Below are 19,577 nucleotides of genomic sequence, written 5' to 3' on the forward strand. Positions count from 1 at the left end.
TTTTTTTATACAAAGCTTTATGGAGAATGTTCCGTGGAGTATATGAATGTTCGGAGCAAAATGTAATCTCTTTTCATGGAATATGGTTCTTCTAGTGCTCCCACAATGACATGTTCTACCATGACTTCTGATAGCTGTTAGTAGTGAGGAAAGTCAATCTTCATATGATAATCTTTTATTGCAGGTAATATCAAATAATATTTTTTGTTTAATGATTTATATTATATTATTGTTTCATATCACATATTGGCTTGAAATATTTTTATTTATTTTTTGTGTACAAGAATTTGACGCATTTAGATCTGATGAACTTTCTGCCCATATGAAAAAAAGTCAATTGGATCTTTACTTGGATGAACCTAAGGCAGATAGAAATGCAAATATTGATATTCTTTCCTTTTGGAAAGGAAATGAATTTCGTTATCCTGATCTTGCTCGTATGGCTCGTGACATTTTGAGGGTTCCGGTTTTTACAATTGTATCTGAATTTACTTTTAGTGTTGGTGGACGTATCATTAATCAGTTTAGGAGTGCACTAAAAGCAGATATTGTTGAAGCATTAGTTTGCACCCGAGATTGGTTATATGGCGAGGAGCAATGTAATATTATTTTTATTTTATTGAATAAATGACTGTAATTTTTCAATAATATAAAACTTTACTGATGTCTTTTTTTTTTTAATAGAAAGACAAGAAGAAGTTAAATTGGACAAGTTAACCGAATATGTAATGAAGTTGGAAAACAACAAGGGCAAGGACTTGGAGGACGCTACACCTCATTCTTCAAGCTCTTTGTGTTTTTATTATATTTGGGATTGTAACATTAATATATTTACTATGTGTGTTTTGTTCATTATATTTGAGATGTAATTTTAATATATTATTACAATGTGTGTGGATCATATTTGTTTGGATTGTAATTTTAGATTTGTAGTTAATTTTTTATTTTATTTTTATTTTTATAGATATTATTTATATTTAAATATTTAAAAACAGATCAAATGGGTCGTGTCGTGTCGTATTGTGTCTATTCAACCCTTTAACGTAAACAGGTTGGAACGGGTCGGCTCAGGTCGTGTCAATTTTTTCTTATTCATTAACGTGTCATAACGGGATGTGTCGTGTCAACCCGTTATCTTACCTTGTCGTGTTCGTGTTTGGAATTTTGACACGAAATCTTTAATGCGTCGTGTTCGTGTTGACCCATTAAGTGTAATGCACATACTTTGACACAACACGAACACGACCCGGTTAACACGATTGACACTCATAGTATTCTTAGAATACTCTACTACCCAAACTAGCCCAGTTTGAAAGGTATTCGACAAGGCGACCCTCCCCCACCTTATCTTTTCATACTTTGTTTCGAAGCTCTCAATCAACTCCTAAACAAAGCAGAAGTTGAAGGACATATCACTAGTGCGCCATTGGCTAGGGGCCAAATCCATATCAATCACCTCTTTTTTGCATATGATAGCCTTCTCTTCTGCAATGCAAACTCACTGGAGTGGAGCAGACTACTAGGGTTATTGAAGATCTATGAAAATGCATCAGAACAAAAATTTAATAAGGAGAATACATCTATATTCTTCAATAGGGATACTAATGAAGATACAAAGAATATTATCACTCACATTGCAGGAAACAAATATACTCAAACCTATGAGAAATATTTTGGACTTCCAGCTTTAGTTGGAAGATCTCGAGCAGGTTCTTTCAATAGTATTCTGAATAAAGTTAGAGCAAGAATAAACAATTGGAAGTTGAAATTCTTATCTCAAGCTAGAAAGGAAATCCCTTTTAAAGTTTGTGATTTGAGCAATTCCCATCTGCTGCATGGACATATATTCAAGATTCCAAAATCAATCTTAAGGGAGATTAATAGAATAATGCAAGGCTACTGGTGAGGTCAGAAAGATAAGGATAAAAGGATACATTGGATCCCTTGGAACCAAATGGGGAAAGCAAAATCTGTTGGAGGGCTAGGACTCAGAGACTTGGATAATTTCAATTTGGCTATACTAGCAAAATAATGTTGTAGGCTAGTACAAACACCTCATTCACTTGTAGCTCAGGTTATGTCTTGGAAATATTATCCAGTAAGACACTTTTAACAGGAAAAAATGGGCAGGAATCCTTCATTCATTTGAAGAAGCTTCATGGCAGCAAAATCACTCTTTCAAGAATGATTATTTTGGATAATGGGCAATAGAGAATCCATCAAGATCAGCTCTAATAAATGGATCCCTCAACTTACATCTTTCAAGATACAAAGTGGCTCCCACAGAACTCTAGCAGAGGACAACGTGGCTATGCTGATAATCCAAGACTCTAGACAATGAAATATGCAGCTAATCAGTGAGTTATTTTCGAGTAAAGAAGCTAATGGAGAATATGGAAAGGAAGAAATGACTTGATTTTTCATAAGGTCTTCACCCATCCTAATACACTGATTAAACAAGCATCTCAAAAATTTTAAGACCTCAGACTTATTAACTAGAAAAATCCTTCTCAATGTGCAAATTCTCCACTAGTTAGCAATGTTTGGGTGGCACCTCCAAGGGATATTGTTAAGATTAATTGGGATGCATCCATCGATAAAAAACTATGTAGAGTAGGTATTGGCTTAATTGCAAGAGACTAGAAAAGAAAAGTTCTATCAACTATGAGGATGAACAGACCATTATTTCCAGATCCCATCCTTGCCGAATCCTTTGGTGCACTTCAGGCTACTATTTTTTGGATTGAGTTAGGATTACAAAAGATCATTCTAGAAAGTGATTCATTTCTTGTTGTCAAGGGCATCAAAGATTCAGATGAAAGCTGGGACAACAAAGGGATGATAATTGCAGATGTTAAAAATTTGCTCTCTCAATTTGTTAGAAGGTCTATAAACCATGTTGAGAGGGATGAAAATAATGTAGCTCATGTTGTAGGCAAGAGTGCTCTGAATATTTCTGATGTCATCATTGACATGAAGGAAACTCCCAATTGTATTCAATCTCTCTTCTAGAGATTTTTCTCAATAATACTACGATTTTCCTCTAAAAAAAATACTCAAACACAAAATATTTTTCAATTTCAAATTTTCAACTTTTTCATCTAATCATTACATAATCATTATAGCTTTTCCAAACTTCTAAACAAACTTCTAAACAAAACATAAAAAATAATACAACTTTTATAGATTTTAAAATAAAAATAATATTAAAAAATTATTTTCAAATAATATTTTAACTTCATAATATTTTTATTCATTTTTTTTTTCATTTTCTAAAATCTGATAAAACATCTTAACTCAAATATTTAATTATTATTCAAAATTATTTTACTACTATACACAGAATTCTCATCTTATCTCATTGTCTAAGCATGCACTTGTCTTTTGGTATATCATCTCATTTAGGAATGCTAGAAGTGTTAGAAACACCTCATCAATGAATTGACACACAAGTAAAATTCAATAGAAAAACGCTACTCTCACCGATAGTTGGGTCCCAACAATTTTTTTTACTTAGTTATTAAAAAAGTGTTTTTTAATAATGTTGTAATTTTTTTTTCTAAAAAAGAATGTTTAAGGATATAAAAAATGAATGAAATTTTTTTTGCCCTTATCGGACCCGTCTCGTGCCACTGCTCAATTCAAAATTATGATATGTACAACTTGGAGCTTGTACATGTTGTCCTTTTATAGGCAGATGTAAAATCATGTATTAAGTCCCGTTTGGATACAAGAAGTATTTTATCTCATCTCATTTTTTTATTATAACGTTTTCAAAATTTCACATAAAATATAATAAACAATTCAACTTTTTTAAATATAAAATAATAATAATATTCTAATAACATTTTATTTAACTTTTATCTTAACTCAATATCTAAACGGCACCTAAATCAAATTGTTCTAGCCATAAAGGTGACTTACCTGGAGATGTAATTTACCAAAGTGGACTACAATTAAATTTTTTTTGTACGGATTTCCATTGAATCTTCTCTGCATCTTTTTCCATGAAAAGTGCTATGTATTGGTGTTAAGGCATGTTAATAGTTATGCAATGCTTCAAATTTAGTGCTGATCAGTGAGATTAAAAATTCTTATGAAAAATAGATGAAGAAACAAAAGAAGCTTTGTCACAATGGCATTGTACAACATTCCAAGTTTAACATCCAATCAAAAGCCCCTTCAAATGCACTATAAAGTTGGAGCATCTTAAGAACAAATTACATTAATTTTCTTGTAAAACTTGGAACATTGAAAAGTACAAAACATCCCACTAATTGGACTATTTAAGAAAAACTTGTGTCCTCGTTTATTTTCATGACTCCTCTCAACTCATCCCATCTCATTTCATCTGATCATTATAATTTTTCATAATTCTCATATAAAATAAAATAAATAATTCAACTTTTTCAATTCCAAAACAAAAATTATATTAAAAAAATTATATTATAGCAATATTTTATTTAACTTTTAACTTTAATCTCAATTTATTTCATCTGCGAAAACAAACGAGACTTAAGCTCACTATTTTTTCTAAGAAAAAAATAAAACACGAATTTCTGGTTGGATGCAGTAGATAATAAAGCTGAATTCATATATATATATATATATATATGTATGATAATCTTAAACATTAATCAAAGAAATTTATAGTTCATGATCCAAAGCTTAGCTTAAAGATATGCTAGTCTTTGATCACTCAACAGAGCCGAACCAACATCACTGCATCTCTTTCTGACTACTGATCCCATGGCTTAATTTACAAACACTCGATAAAATGAAGAACTTTTTGAACAATATTAACAACTTCCTACAACTATGCTCCACAAGAACATGACAATTTACTGATCATAATACAACAAACATAATATACAATACATTTATTGAGTTTTCCTAGTAACGATTGTTACTCAAAGGTTATGGTGTTGGGAGCTTATTTTTAAGATCGAGATTTCCTTCAATTTTCTGACTAAATATTTTTTACCATTCGGAGAGAGATAACACAGCATTACGTGAACTTCACTGTATTAAATGTCACGCTTGACTTTGCTCACGGACAACATTTAATCAGTGGAGTCCACATGATCTTGTATTTATCTGATTTCTTCGGATTGTAGAAAATGTTTAAATCAGAAAATTGTTGGAAATGTGAAACCAATTTTTGTTGGTGCAAAGTCAGAGGTATTGTCTCCCGCAGATAGAAGGTAGTCTAGGAGATATGTGCAAACGAAGGGAGGTTGGCAGTTTCTGATCACCATCTCCCCAAAGTGCATATGCTTTCTCTCCATGCGCAGCAGCATCACCAATCTCAAGGTCTTCCTCATTCATCCTAAGATTAACAATGCGGCCAATCAATATGCAGATTAAGCTCGTCACCACAGCGTTCCACACTGTGATAAAAGCAGCCCCGGCAACCTGGAACCCCATTTGCTTGAGGCCGTCTCCGAACTCTGATCCGGATCGGTTGAAGATGCCGTATACTAAGCCGGGACCATAGCTGGTTCCTTCTCCGTACATCAGCTTCAAAAGGCTGGGTTTGGCGAAGATGCCAGAGAGAAGTCCCCCCAAGATACCGGCGACGGCATGCGTGTGGAAGACCCCCAATGTGTCATCCACGCTTTGAAAGAAGGCCGATTTCCGGTGCAAAATCATCATGGTGTACCATGGAAGCGAACCAGACAGTGTTCCCATAATTATTGCTGCCCAAGGACACACCACTCCTGTCCATTTTTATATATAATTGATGAAAACAATTACATTCTGTTGTGGTTTCTCATCTTTAAACAACCAAGAAAAAAAATCAGTATCATTACGTTGATGTTAACTTTTTGCTTGTTGGCTCGAAATCTAATCAAAACTTAGCAAGTGTTGAGCTATTTACAAGTGAAATAGACTTACAAATAGATTTATTCTGTTGACACATGGTGTTCCATCGAAAATGATAAAATATAATGTTTTCTTTATTTAGAAATCATGTTAAATTGATGCTTTGCAGCCATTGATATGTCCTTAGTAATGAAACCAAGTCTTTTTTAAGTGAATATATGATCCCATGGTTGGCTGCCACTTAGGGTAGAGCAAGTTTAAGAGCTAACCTGCTCCAGGAGTGATGCAAACGAGGCCAGTGATCATCCCCTGGATTGCACCAATTACAGAGCTTTTCTTGTAGAAGAACATGTCCAGAGAAACCCAGACCAAGAGGCTGGTGGCAGTGCAGATATGGGTGTTGACAACGGCCAGAGATGCTATCTCGTTTACTGAAAAGGGAGCTCCACCGTTGAAGCCTGTCCATCCCATCCACAGAAACCCTGCACCTGCCAACATGTGAATTATGTTGTTTGGTGGGAAGTTTTGCCTGTCATGCGTGTGTCTAGGTCCGACCTACACTCATCATATATAACAATCATGGAATGAGAACACGTGTTGTGAGTGCAACACGATTGTTTTGATTCTACAATCAAATATTCTTCCCTGAAATTGTCCGAGTGTAATGTTTTTTGTTTTTGTTTTTGTTGATTCTATTTGAAAGCATGCATTATTGTATAAAAAAGATTAGATTTTCATGTCGATTACCCAGTAAGCAGCAGTGAAACCAGCCACCCCAGAAGAAAGATGAATAACAAAACCGCCTGCATAGTCAATGATGGCTGGTTCAAGAAACCCACCACCCCAAATAGTGAAAGCTCCAATTGTGTAACACAAGGTGAGCCACAAAGGAACAAACATCATCCAAGCGAAGAAGTTCATCCTCCCCAGCAGAGACCCGGCAAGCAATATGACAGTAATGGCAGCAAAACCAAATTGATAATACACATAGTTAGCCATTGGTATATGCCCATATCTAGACGGGATTAAGAGAAAGTTCTGGGTCAGCGCGAAATCGGGCACTCCCACGATTGAGCAGAGCTTGGTGCCAAAGGACATGTGATGTGCCCACAAAACCCAGCAGAGGAGAACTGCAGCAAACGCATAAAGCGCCATGAATGCAGAATTCACAGCCCATTTCTTCTTCACCATGCCGCCATAAAGGATAACCAGCCCAGGAACGCTTTGCAAGCACACCAAAGTTGCTGCTGTTAGCTGCCAACCACTGTCTCCTTTGTTGTTCCATGGTGGAGAAGACTCGTCAGGAAGTAGTGCCACAGGCAGACCAGGAGTAATAAAATTAATAAACAGGGAATTGTTATAAACCATTGAAGATTAGGAAAAAGAGAAAGGAGAGGAAGAATCTTATCAGGAAATTTTGGGCTAGCATAGAGGGGATTACAATATAAAGAGTAACTAGTTTTGGAGTTTTGCCGAAATGTTGGCTTTGGGATAATCTCCTAATGCATTTTCGGCATCGATGATACTCCATATTCTTTGCTGTCCCTTTTGGTTGGTCCTGCAGATTCCCATTTAAAATAATGAAAGGGAATAAATTAAACTCTCACGCTTGTGAATGTTGGCATGTTGCTCTAACTATTTACTTTTCAAATTATTTTACTTGTCCTTTAAAGGTAAAAGAATCGCATTCTATTAAATCTATTTAAAAATAGGAATGTGTAATACAGATATGCAAGTCTTGTATATTTAAAAAAAAAGGGTTCACAATTAAAAAATAGATTTTTTTCATATGAATTATAAATTTGTTCAATTTTTTTAAAATGAATATACTATACAATCTAAAATTACACAAATTATTTCCCATAAAAAAACATAACTCCTATGTGTTATTTGATAGAAACTTTATAAATTACCTTTTTAGTCATATTACTAATTTGTGAGTTTATTAATAAAAATATTAATAATGATATACACGCGACATATTGCATAATATATTACATAATAATATTATAAAATGAAGATATTTTTATAAAATAATATTATTTTTATAAAATATTTTATAAAAATATCTCTTATTTAAGAGATAATTATATAAAATATTATAAAAAATATAATGCGTAAATCATTTTTCATCTATAAATCAATAAGGGCAGCCAGCTTGCTGTAAAAAAAACAAAATAAGGGTAGCCAGCTGGCGTTCGGAAAGTGACCTTGTTGGTACTGAATATTCAGAACCGGACAGGCGGTCTCTACTTAGGATCATGGCGTACCACTAATTTTTTTTTGAAAAATGATAGAGTGACCGCTCGCTGCTCGCTCTCGTTGGAAGTTATCATTAGTTCTATCATATATTTTTTAATGTATTTCTTTTACAATTATTTTTATATAAATTTTTTTAATAATTTTTAATATTTAAAAAAATAAAAAATAATAATATTATTAAAAAATACTTCCTTAATTATGAAGTAAAAAAAAATTATTTTTTATTTTACTTCGTGATTAAGGAAGTATTTTTTAATAATTTTTTTTACTTCGTGATTAAATAAGTATTTTTTAATAATTTTTTTACTTCGTGATTAAGGAAGTGTTTTTTAATAATATTATAAATTTATTTTATTTTTTTAAAATATTTAAAATTATTAAAAAAATTTCTATAAAAAAAAATTGTAAAAAAAACACATTAAAAAACATATGCTGGAGCCAGCGGTGGCTTCCAGCGGGAGCCACGGGCTCTAGCATTACTCTTTTTTTTTTTTTTTTTTTAAAAAAAACAATACATTTTTGACATTCTTAATTATTAAGAAAAAAATAAATAGTTATTTTCTTAACTATTAAATAAAAAAAAAATAAATTAAAATATTAAAATATATAAACAATAAAATTGAGCGATAAAATTGAAGATACCACCAACATTTTCTTTCCTTTTAAGAATCAGTCCTCCAAACTGGAGAACTCCCAGAGCTTCTATTGCTTTTTATTATTAATTTCAATTTGAAAGTAAAAAAATCAATCGGAATTAAATCTTTTAGATTTTCTTCCTTCAAAATTTTGGTTTGATATGCATATACAATGAACCTCACAAAATTTATTACTATTTATCTAAAATTTTCAGATAATACACGTTCAAATATTGCAGAACTTACTTTATGAGTCTATTTTTCTTTAAATTTAAATGTTTGGATATTATGAGAATTCTTAAAATTTTTCATAATTTCAATATCACTCAAATACAATAACACTTCTCAATTTCAAACTTTTAACATTTTTTATTTAGTTATTACCTAATCATAATTTATACATAAAAATCAATATAACTTTTATAAATTAAAAAATATATATATTAAATCCTTAGTTTATTTGCCAAAAATAGAAAAAAAAAACAATTTAGTTACAAAATAATGAATAACAGAGAAGAATAATTCTACTTATCATCATTGTAGAGGTCAAATCAGTAGCTTATAATTTAACCCCAAAATAAGATTAAAAATCAAGCTAAGAGATAAAATCAAGAAGATATAGAACAAACTAACACAGACTCCTAAGAGAAAAGACACACAGACTTCTAAAAGGAAAGAAACTCAAACTACTAAAAAAAAAGGCTTCACAAGGCAATCACTCTAAGGAAATATACCTCACTATATATGAGAACTCTCCACAAGAACTCTCAACAAGCTCTCTGCACACAAGCTCTCTCCATAGAATCTCCTTACACGAAACTCCACTACAATTCCAAATGATATTTCTTAAATTTTTTTATTGTATTGTGAGATATGTGAGATCATGAAAGATTATAAAAGCACCCATTATAGTGATTTCACTCCCAACCCGTATACGTAGACATTATGCCGAACTATGTAAATCTCTTTATTTCTCTTTATTTACTTTTATTTGCTTATTTGTTATTTATCATATGAATGAACACGAAGAGCATCGTATCAAAACCTGAACCATCATCGTGGGCTGGGGATAATTTTTTCCTCCATTCCGGTCTGTTATGCAAATTAAGGCATTAACAATTAACGCTGTTTGTGGGATGAACTAATCTTCTGTACCGGAATTGGGAGAAAGATATTCTCCAACTCACAAGATATTCTCCAAAGAATATCAAATAAGCCACTCAACACTTATTATTTTATTTTCATCAATACTGTTAGAACAAATTATATATATATATGGAGGGACCTAGGGAAAGGGGGCCATGTAACGTGCATAGCCTTGTGAACCAGAGTTGTGAGAATCGTCAAGCAGAGTGAGGCTTAATGCCAGCCACCTCCGTGTGTGGCGCGACACAATAACGACCATTAGGTAGAGCACAAAGACAGAGTTGACGGGTTTCCCCGCTGGGATCTCGCCACTAGAATTCGGAACCATGCGAGAAAACCACCCATCTACTCAAGGTCTGTTAAGGCCACCAACGGACTATGATTGGGCTCGCCGGCATTTTCTATCACTGGTATTACGCCTTTCGCCTCACGATGGGCCAAAAAACAGACGACTCGAAAGCAGTTTGATGACCTGTATGCAATACAAGCAATGAGCAGTGCCCCCTCCAACCATTCACTAGCTTAGGCCGTTAGCGGTCCCCACCTGGCTTGCCTGTGATTTCTATCGCCAACAAGGTGTTTCTCCTTGCAGAGGAGGTCACCACCTCCACATCAGTCAGCAGCAAGAGTTCCTTGCCCATAGCCAGGTAAGGCCACCAACAACTCGCCAGCCATATGACAGTTTTTTTTGTCACTAGCATTTGGCTCATATGCGAAGTCTGCGGCCACCACGATGTTCCCTACGCACGGTGATCTTGAAATCGTTGCGCCCACATCGACCACGCTATTCTATGCTCACAGAGCTTGATCTCAAGTTCATGCAGCACCTCCTGCCTCCTGGCGAACAACGACTCACCAACACCTCGCCACCCTCATGAAGGCCAACGTCTCGCTAGCCTGGCTCGAGGCAGCATCTCGCCGCCCAAATGGCGACCAAGGCAGCATACGTAAGGGGTGCAGGCCATGCACCCAGTTGATCTTTCCTCATGCATGACCCCCATCAGTTGCTCAGGCGCGCTATGCACACCTTGCGCAGTGTGGGCAAAGATCGATGAGTGGTTGGAGGCCAACACACCGGCATTCGTGAGCTAGTGAGGCGACCACCTGCACCACCGGCGATTTCTATCCTCGGTGACACAAGAAGCTAATCGCGTCGGGCATATCACGGGTAAAGGATGCACGCTGCTGAAGGACCACCAAACCAGGCGTCCATGTGTAGGCCAGCCCATCGCCGACCCCCACCTTGTAGGCCGGTGTCTTCTGTCGCCAGCGGGGTGGTTCCCGACCACAGAGGTCTTCCTCGCCATCGATCCTCGCTGTAGTAGCGCACCGTGCACGCTGTGCAACGTGCGAGCATCCCAAAAGAACTAGCTCGCCGGCTTATTCTGCCACTGGAATGGTGGTCCCCAACCTCACTAGAGTTCCTCGCCGTTCTCACGAGTACGCACCACCGAAAGCTTGCTCGACTGTAGCTAGCCGTGAAGGTCCATACACCGCCCACCAGTTAGTTCGCCAGCATAATCTGTCGCTGGTGTGATGGTTCCAACTTCAGAGAAGTTCTTCACCACCAACATCAGTTGCTCACCACGGTTGCTGCTCTCCATTTGTTCACAGAGAATTCCTTGCTAGTCCCTCGTCACCAAGAACGAGTGCTCGCCACAGAAGTTCCAGTGTTCGTCAATAAGTTCTTCGCCACCATCGCCGTTTATGAGCCATGGTGCAACCACGAAGACGATGAACACGACCCACGCCCATCGTTCCTTGCCACCCCTATGGCGAGCAGTGCCCACAAAGACAACTCTGAGCAGTTCACACAACAAGCAATATTACATGACGAGCAACCAGACCCACGTCCCTTGGCGAACAACCAGGCCAATGCCTTTAGGCGAGCAACAAGATCAACACTTCTCAGTGAGAAAAAAATCAGCAGCTACCAGATCAACTCGCTTAGGAGAGCAACCAAACCCATGCCACTCGGCAAGTAAAAATTCAACAGTCTCAATCGTGCAAGATTATTGCTACAAAAGTACTCAACCATGATCAATTTCTCCATACAAAAATCATTCAGCAGAGAACAATCTCGGTTGGGAAAAATGGAAAGCAGCAGCAAAATTTTTCTGGAATTTACTTTGCAAAAAATCACCCAAGCGGCGCGGAACACTGCTTACAAAGCCCCTCTCGGGCATTCTACTATGTCTTCATCAGAATAGACCGTTTGGTATCCCGCCATCCTGGGCCTTCATCAATGCCAAAGCATGTCTGCCCACAGTAATCGCCCATGTGTCACCAGCGTTCACCACACTCTAGCGGAATGATTCAGGTTTACAAATCTCAACTTTTAATTTGTATTACACTAACCTATTTGGTTTTAGGTGAAAACTTCTCAGGATGGTCGAACTTAACCTCTCGCCACAACAATGCTGTCGAGCATCCCCTCAAAGACCAAAGTTAAGTCCCTAGACTCGCGGTGCAAGCAACGGGCGTGGAGGGCGCAAGACCCCATGACGTCAGCAGTTGGCCACCAGTGTCGAGTTCAAAGACTCACATTGCAACCAACAGGCATAAAGGTCACAAGACCCCACGACTCCAGCAATTAGCCACTAGTATCGAGTCCAAAGACTCGCAGTGCAAGCATTAGGCGTGGAGGTCAGAAGACCCCACGACCCCAATAGTTAGCTACTAGTGTCGAAGACTCACGGTGCACTCAACGGGCGTGGAGGTCAGAAGACCCCATGACCTCTACAGTTAGCCACCAGTGTCGAGTCCAGACTTGCAATGCACTTAACGGGCATGGAGGTCAGAAGACCCCACGACCACTACAGTTAGCCACTAGTGTCAAGTCCAGAGACTTGCGGTGCACTCAACAGGTGTGAAGGTCAGAAAACCCAATGACCTCTACAGTTAGCCACCAACGTCGAGTCCACAGACTCACGATGCACTCAACGGGCGTGGAGGTCAGAAGATCCCACTACCTTTACAGTTAGCCACCAATGTCGAGTCCAAAGACTTGCAGTGAAGCCAACAGGTGGGAAAGGTCAAGGATCACCCAACCTCTCTCAGATGGATAACAATACAAGCACAACATATACTCCAACAAATGCTAAGTGTTTATGCTCGCGCCACAACCGCCACTAGCGGGTTACCTTCAGGAACGAGCCACTGAGCTTAGAGCTGCCTCACGCAGGTGTCCTTTGGGAACGAGTCGACGAGCTCAACAACCGCCTAAAATGGATCTAGGGGGTTAACGGGCACCCTGACCACTTAAGTGCAGGTTACTACAAGCAAACAACAAAACAAGAAGTTGGTACAATTTACACCAAAGGGGCAGAAAATCCACTACTACCAACAAAAGCAAAAACGATCATAAAAATACAAACAAAAAATCAATCATGAAAATATGTACTCTTAACCAACAATAAACAATCTCTCAGGCAAACATCCACACAAATAAACAAAATTAAAGCCGAGCCCCACGCTCGCCACTATCGTGGTTGAGTAAATCTCCCACCTAAGCAAAGCTTCATGCTCACACTTAATGCGGTTGAGTACATCTCTCGCCAAAGTAAAGTTCCACGCTCATACATAATGCGGTCGGGTACACCTCCCACCTATCTCTCCAAGCTGAGCCCCTCACCGCTTAGCACAAAACAAATAGCAAACCAGGGACCAAACAGGATATCAGTGACCAATTTTCAAAACTTTTTCTACAGATTATTGACTTGAAGATTCTCAAGGCCTTCTTGTACAACAAATCACCCTTAAGAATCGCGGGCATCTGTAGGGTTCAAATTAGCAGCGTATAAGAGATAAGGTCAAAAATCAAGCTAAGAGATAAAACCAATAAGAGATAGGACAAGCTAACACAGACTCTTAAGAGAAAAGACACATAGACTCCTAAAAGGAAAGAGACTCAGACTCCTAAAAGGAAAATACTTCACAAGGCCATCCCTCCAAAGAAATAGACCTCTCTATATATGAGGAGAACTGTCCACAAGAACTGTCCACAAGAACTGTCCACAAGGATTCTCAACAAACTCTTTACACACAAGCTCTCTTCACAAAACCTCCCTATGCCAAACTCCACTATAGCTCCAAATGATCTTTTCTAAATTCTCTTAATGTATTGTGAGATATGTGAGGTCATGAGAAATTGTAAAAACATCTATTATAGTATATTTTGCCCCCAAACAACTCGCGGACATAGGCATTACGTCGAACTATGTAAATCCATGTATCCCTCTTTATTTACTTTTATTCGCTTATTTGTTATTTATTATATGGATGAATGCGAAGAGTATCGTATCGAAGCCCAAACCATCATCGTGGGCCGAGGATAATTATTTCCTCTCTTTCAATTTGTTGTGCAAATTAAGACATTAACAATTTCCTATACCACATATTAATATGTGATTTGTCATTTTTAAAAAGTATAAAAATGATAAATTACATATTGATATATAGTATGGAGATAATAAGTAACATTTCTCAAATTGAAAATGGGAGAGATTAAACCCTTGTCCTTTTATGGTGGGTCCTTGTGGGTGGCAGCAAGTCCTTTCACAAACCAGCAAATCAAACTCTTTTAACATTTTGGGCAAATGTTGAAAGTTATTAGAATGAGCTTAGTTATGCACGATACATATAAAAACCATGTCGCCGCATATTTTATTGTATTGAATAATAAAATTATTCCAACACAATTTTTTATAGTTATTTTAAGTTTGACAGCTTCACCCATTACAATTTAAAAGCTGGAGCCAGAAAACCATGCAGATTGTCTTGGATTTAGTGCGTTGAATAATCGAACTTTGGAGAAATTTATATTCCTCATCCCTTTTTATAATTTACATGTCAAATCAGTGATGAAGACATACTTTGGTTCACAGGAGGAAGATTAAAATATAAGGATTTAAAAATTATCATCGTAATGTTAGATATAAATTTTTAATAAATTTTGTATAATTTTTTTATAAAAAATAATTAATTTTATATTTATTCATAGTAGGTTTACTCTTTTACAAAGAACAGCCGGCATAAATTTTGTATATATAAAATTTGTATAAATTATTACACATAAATAATTTAACCAAATTAATCATCATTTAAAATCTATAAATATAAATTTTGTAGCTTAACCTTAATTTACTCATTAAATTGAGCTCAACACAAGCTCGTTTAATTGATCTATTAATTGAAGTATGTAGAAAACAAATATGCATCTTTATGATCAACAAATCAGTTTAAAAGAGCATTGTCTAGAACTATAATATTAGAGCATTAGTAGTAGACTCAACAAAGTTTAGCCAAATTTTGATTAGAGAATTCATTTTTATAAATTTAGCTAGCCACTTTTCAATAACACCAAATAACAGACTCTCCAAATCTATCAGTATTATATTAAAATATTGATTTTAACATTTTCATTTATTTAATTTTAATTTTAATTTGAATATTTATTCGTTATTAAAAAAAATACACATTAATTTTCTAACATTCATATTAAATTTTAAAAGAAAAAATTGGCATCAACTAATCATAATATTCCAGAATTAGAACTTGAAACACTCCAGTAAGATGATGCCACATCATTGAAATGATGACTAATGGAGGCTGACCGCCTTCTGTGGTTGAATTTGGAATTTGAGTGCTTCATACTTTTGAGACGAAGAGGAATTTTCTGGAGTTATGAGCTCGTGCGAAGCGAATAGTATGCGGGAGAGGGAATTTTTTATGCCAAAATAATATTTGACCAGCAACTTGGACTCAACATATTTAGCCAGTAAAAATGATCAAAATTAAAAATACAGTAGATTTATTAAGTCCACTACGGTGAGTTTTTATGTAATAATCTAGTTAAACTTTGACCAAAATATAACTTTATTGAGTCCACCACTAATGCTCTTAGTGGTTGTATAGCTCATAAATCTTGTTTTTGTCCCATGCTCTTATTTACACTCTTTTCCTTCTTCACTTCACTTTGATGGGAACATTTTTGGATGCTTTTGGGTCTTTTTCATTGCCCATGAACAATATTTTTGTTTGATGCTTATATTTACAATTTTGTCATTTTTCACCTGGATGGGTGTGTATGTTTTTGGGTCATTTCTGTTGTCTTTGGGAACAATGTATTCTACTTGATGGGCAACTGTAACATCCCGTATTTTAGTATATTTTTTAATTGAAAGATTATTTGTTATTAATTTAAAATTTTATTCTCTTGTTTTAAAATTTGTTAGATTTTTAGTTGGTTTATTTTTATGATTTTAATTTTGTGAAAATTATTTTGAAGTGTTTTCTTATAATTAATTATTGTTATACATTTAAATTGTTTTTCATATTTAATTAACTTATTTTTGTGTTTAAATTTTTATTTTCATTTTAATCACTACGTTTGAATTATTTTATTTTATTTCTTGCTTTGAAATCGTTTTTGTTGGATCATTTTTGTGACCCAAGATGTGGGGTTTGGAACTCATTTCTTTTCTTCCTCTTTTTTGTTTTTTCTTTTCTCCTCATTTTTTTTTCTTTTTCCTCTCCTCTCCCGCTCGCTGCACCCCCTCTCCCCCGTGCATTTTCTTCCTCTCACCCAGCTTGCCCCGCTCGCCGCCGTGACCGACACCGGCCAGCCCATTCGCTCCCCCACCGGTCGGCGACACCACCCCTCCAATCTCAGCCCCTCTCGTGCCACCGTTTGCTCCCACACACGACGCAAGGCCGCGGCACCTCTAATGTTCGCGCGCCACTGGCGTGCCACCTCCAGCCACCATTTCTTCACCACTTCATCCTTGGCCTCCTAGCAACCCAATGGACCCAACCCCAGCTCCGATCCGTCACCGGTAAAGCACATCCAACCTCATTTCCGATTTGGGTATTTTTGGTCTTCAACCACCATTTGCGCCACCACCACCACTAGCTTCACCGACATCCCTAAACCCTACTCTAACAATCTCGGGTCTTGGTTTGTCCCCGTTCAAAAGTAAGTTTTTGAGACCCACGGCCACAGTGCATTTGGAACTGTTTTGTTGCTGTGTTGCCGCTTCTAGCACCTCTGTGATCTTTCAAAAATTATATTATAGCATTGTAAGTATTTTCTCAAAGAATTTTTGAGATTTAAATGTATTTTCGCGCTAACTCATATTTACTGCAAATTGATTGGTTGTGCCAGCCTGAGTCCGAGGAGTAAGGGGGTCGATTGGATTGGATGATAGAGTTGTTGGTGTGATTGATTTATGCTATGAGATTTGTTGGCTGTTTCGGGTTTAAATATTGATGTTTTGTGTGTGACGTGGGTTATGGTGGATATTGGTGATTTTAGGAAGTGATAATATATTTTGGGATTATGAAGGTTTTAAGTTTTGAGGAATTATAATAGGTTATTTAAGAAGTTTAGGCTTAAATATCGAAATACGTGATTAATTGAAAACTTACAGAAATTACGTGATTATTTTTATAGGTGACGATTTATAGTCGACTCGACATTTTTGAGGAAATTTTCGAAAAGCTAAGAAGTCCAGGTAAGCGGGTTCCTATACTAGATTTGCATAAAAAGAAATAAACTGAGGTTGGTTTGTAAAAATATGCATGTTGTTTTAAAAAGAAAATGTAAAAAACAACCTCAGTATATGTTTTGCATTCACTCATGAGATATGTATGAAAGATAAAAGAAATGTTTTGACATGAATAGTATAGACATGAGCAATATTTAACATGTTTATGAAATATGCAAAAGAGCGATTATGATATCATTGAGATTTTTATGCATGTGATATGAAATGATTTGAATCTGTTTTGATCAAATGGAAATGATATGAATATATTTCGCACATGTTTTGATATGACATGGATATGATAAAACTTTGACATACTTATATGTTCTGAATCTAATTTTTTAATATGGTTCTGATATAATGATACTGGTTCACGTGATATGGTTGGTACCAACATGATATGATATGATATGATATGATATGAGTGCACCTACTTTGGAAACAAAGTGGTTTTTTTACGTGTTCTTTCCTGTGTGCACACTCGAGGCTCCGAGATTGAAAAATGGGAAGTTCACCGCATGACACTGCCTAGTTTGGCCACCGGGGATAACACAACCTGCCACAGGGGTTAAACATGGTATATGATATGATACAATATGATATGATATGATAAGATGAAGATGTTCAATGATGTCATGCCAAAGCATTTTTAAATATGAAACGGATCTTTAAACGTGAATAGTTGATTTTGAGTATGAAAAGATTGAAAAATCGCTCTGATTTTCTGATAACACATTTTTCAGAGATCTGCGTATAAAAATAAAATGTTTTGTTTCTGCATACTGAACTTTCTGAAAAGGCTCATATTTACATACTAGTATATGTTCTCTGCTTACTAAGTTGTTGATAACTCACCCCTTATTTCCACAATATTTTTCAGATGATTTGAATGTTCCAGTTGAGGATCAAGAATATGGAGCATGGTTGAGAGGAGTTAAGAATGATGATTTAAGCATAGAAGGTTTATATGGTTATTGAGGATTTTCATTCAGTAAACTTGTTGTGCTCTGATGTTGTGATTTGTTGGGGGTTGATATTTACATTAAGACTTTGTATCGTCTTAGAATAGTTATTCTGGAGTAATTGATGTAAATAAATGGGTATTTTGTGCGATAAAGAAAAATTAGAGTACGTACTATGTGGATGGAAAATGATTTTTAAGTGACATGGGTTAACTTTCCGGACCCTTGGGGATGGGGCGTTACAGCAACAATCTGTTCTATAAGCAATTTGCATGCATCTTGCTCACTCACTTGTACTCAATGTTTTGTTTTACATGAAACAAGACTCTTGGATATGCTTTAATGTTTCCATCTTCATAAAATTGGATTAAAAAAAATATAGCTCTCATTCTGAATTTTTGCCCTCCTCTTATGAGATCTACAATCCAAATTTATGTATTATTTATTGAAAGAGAAATGATATTTGCAGTTTTAGTGTACTGAGCAAATTCTATATGTATGCTCATTTTGAAAAAAATATATAAATCTGAAACCCATATGAAAATATTATTTTTTAATAGTAAACTTCACTTTTATTTTTAAAAGGAATGCGTGAGACTTGTATATTCTAGGATTGTATCTAACATTACTATGATTAGGTTGTGTTTGGTAAGTGAATCTGAAACTACTTCACTACATTCATAGACTATTCACTACTTTTTTACTATTATTCACTACTTTTTACTACAATTCGCAGATCATTTAAGATCACCTCAGAATCCAAACATAATCTTAAAAGAAGATAGTTTAACCATCTTGATCAATATCACTAAAACTCTCTTGTAAATTGTAATCACCCCGAGACTCAAATCCATAGCTTTTTGGGTAAATAATATGTGGTTGGTATAGCGGAGTTTAGAAAATGTTAGTTGTATGGTCAAGACCCAACATCAGAAATTAAATCATAATTGATAATGATTACAGAACCTAGCGATAATGAAATGAAGGGTGGCAAATTATGCAAAGAATTTTGTTATTTGTAAGTTGATGTGTACATGCAATTAACCACATGCTAGCTAGGATGTCGATTATAGTCATGAAAAAGGTTAAATTATTAACGTTTTTTTATGTTATCTGAAGTACTAGAAGGCTTTCACATCAACAATGTTAAATCTCTAAATATATAGACTTAGATATTAAATAAAGTTTTTCTTATGTGA

General features: G+C 35.7%; 1 protein-coding gene across 1 annotated transcript; it reads right to left on the reverse strand.

Annotated features, from left to right (window-relative positions):
- Nucleotides 1–4,762: 4,762 nt before the first annotated feature.
- Nucleotides 4,763–7,194, reverse strand: LOC108980766 (ammonium transporter 2 member 3-like). Its single transcript, XM_018951772.2, has 3 exons — nucleotides 6,574–7,194; nucleotides 6,096–6,381; nucleotides 4,763–5,720 (listed from the first exon to the last, which is right to left on the reverse strand). The coding sequence occupies exons 1-3, from the start codon at nucleotides 7,192–7,194 to the stop codon at nucleotides 5,176–5,178; spliced, it is 1,452 nt and encodes a 483-aa protein (XP_018807317.1). The 3' UTR covers nucleotides 4,763–5,175.
- Between the last annotated feature and the right edge of the window lie 12,383 nt (nucleotides 7,195–19,577).

Source organism: Juglans regia, chromosome 11 (genome assembly GCF_001411555.2).
Source record: "Juglans regia cultivar Chandler chromosome 11, Walnut 2.0, whole genome shotgun sequence".
Classification (NCBI taxonomy): domain Eukaryota; kingdom Viridiplantae; phylum Streptophyta; class Magnoliopsida; order Fagales; family Juglandaceae; genus Juglans; species Juglans regia.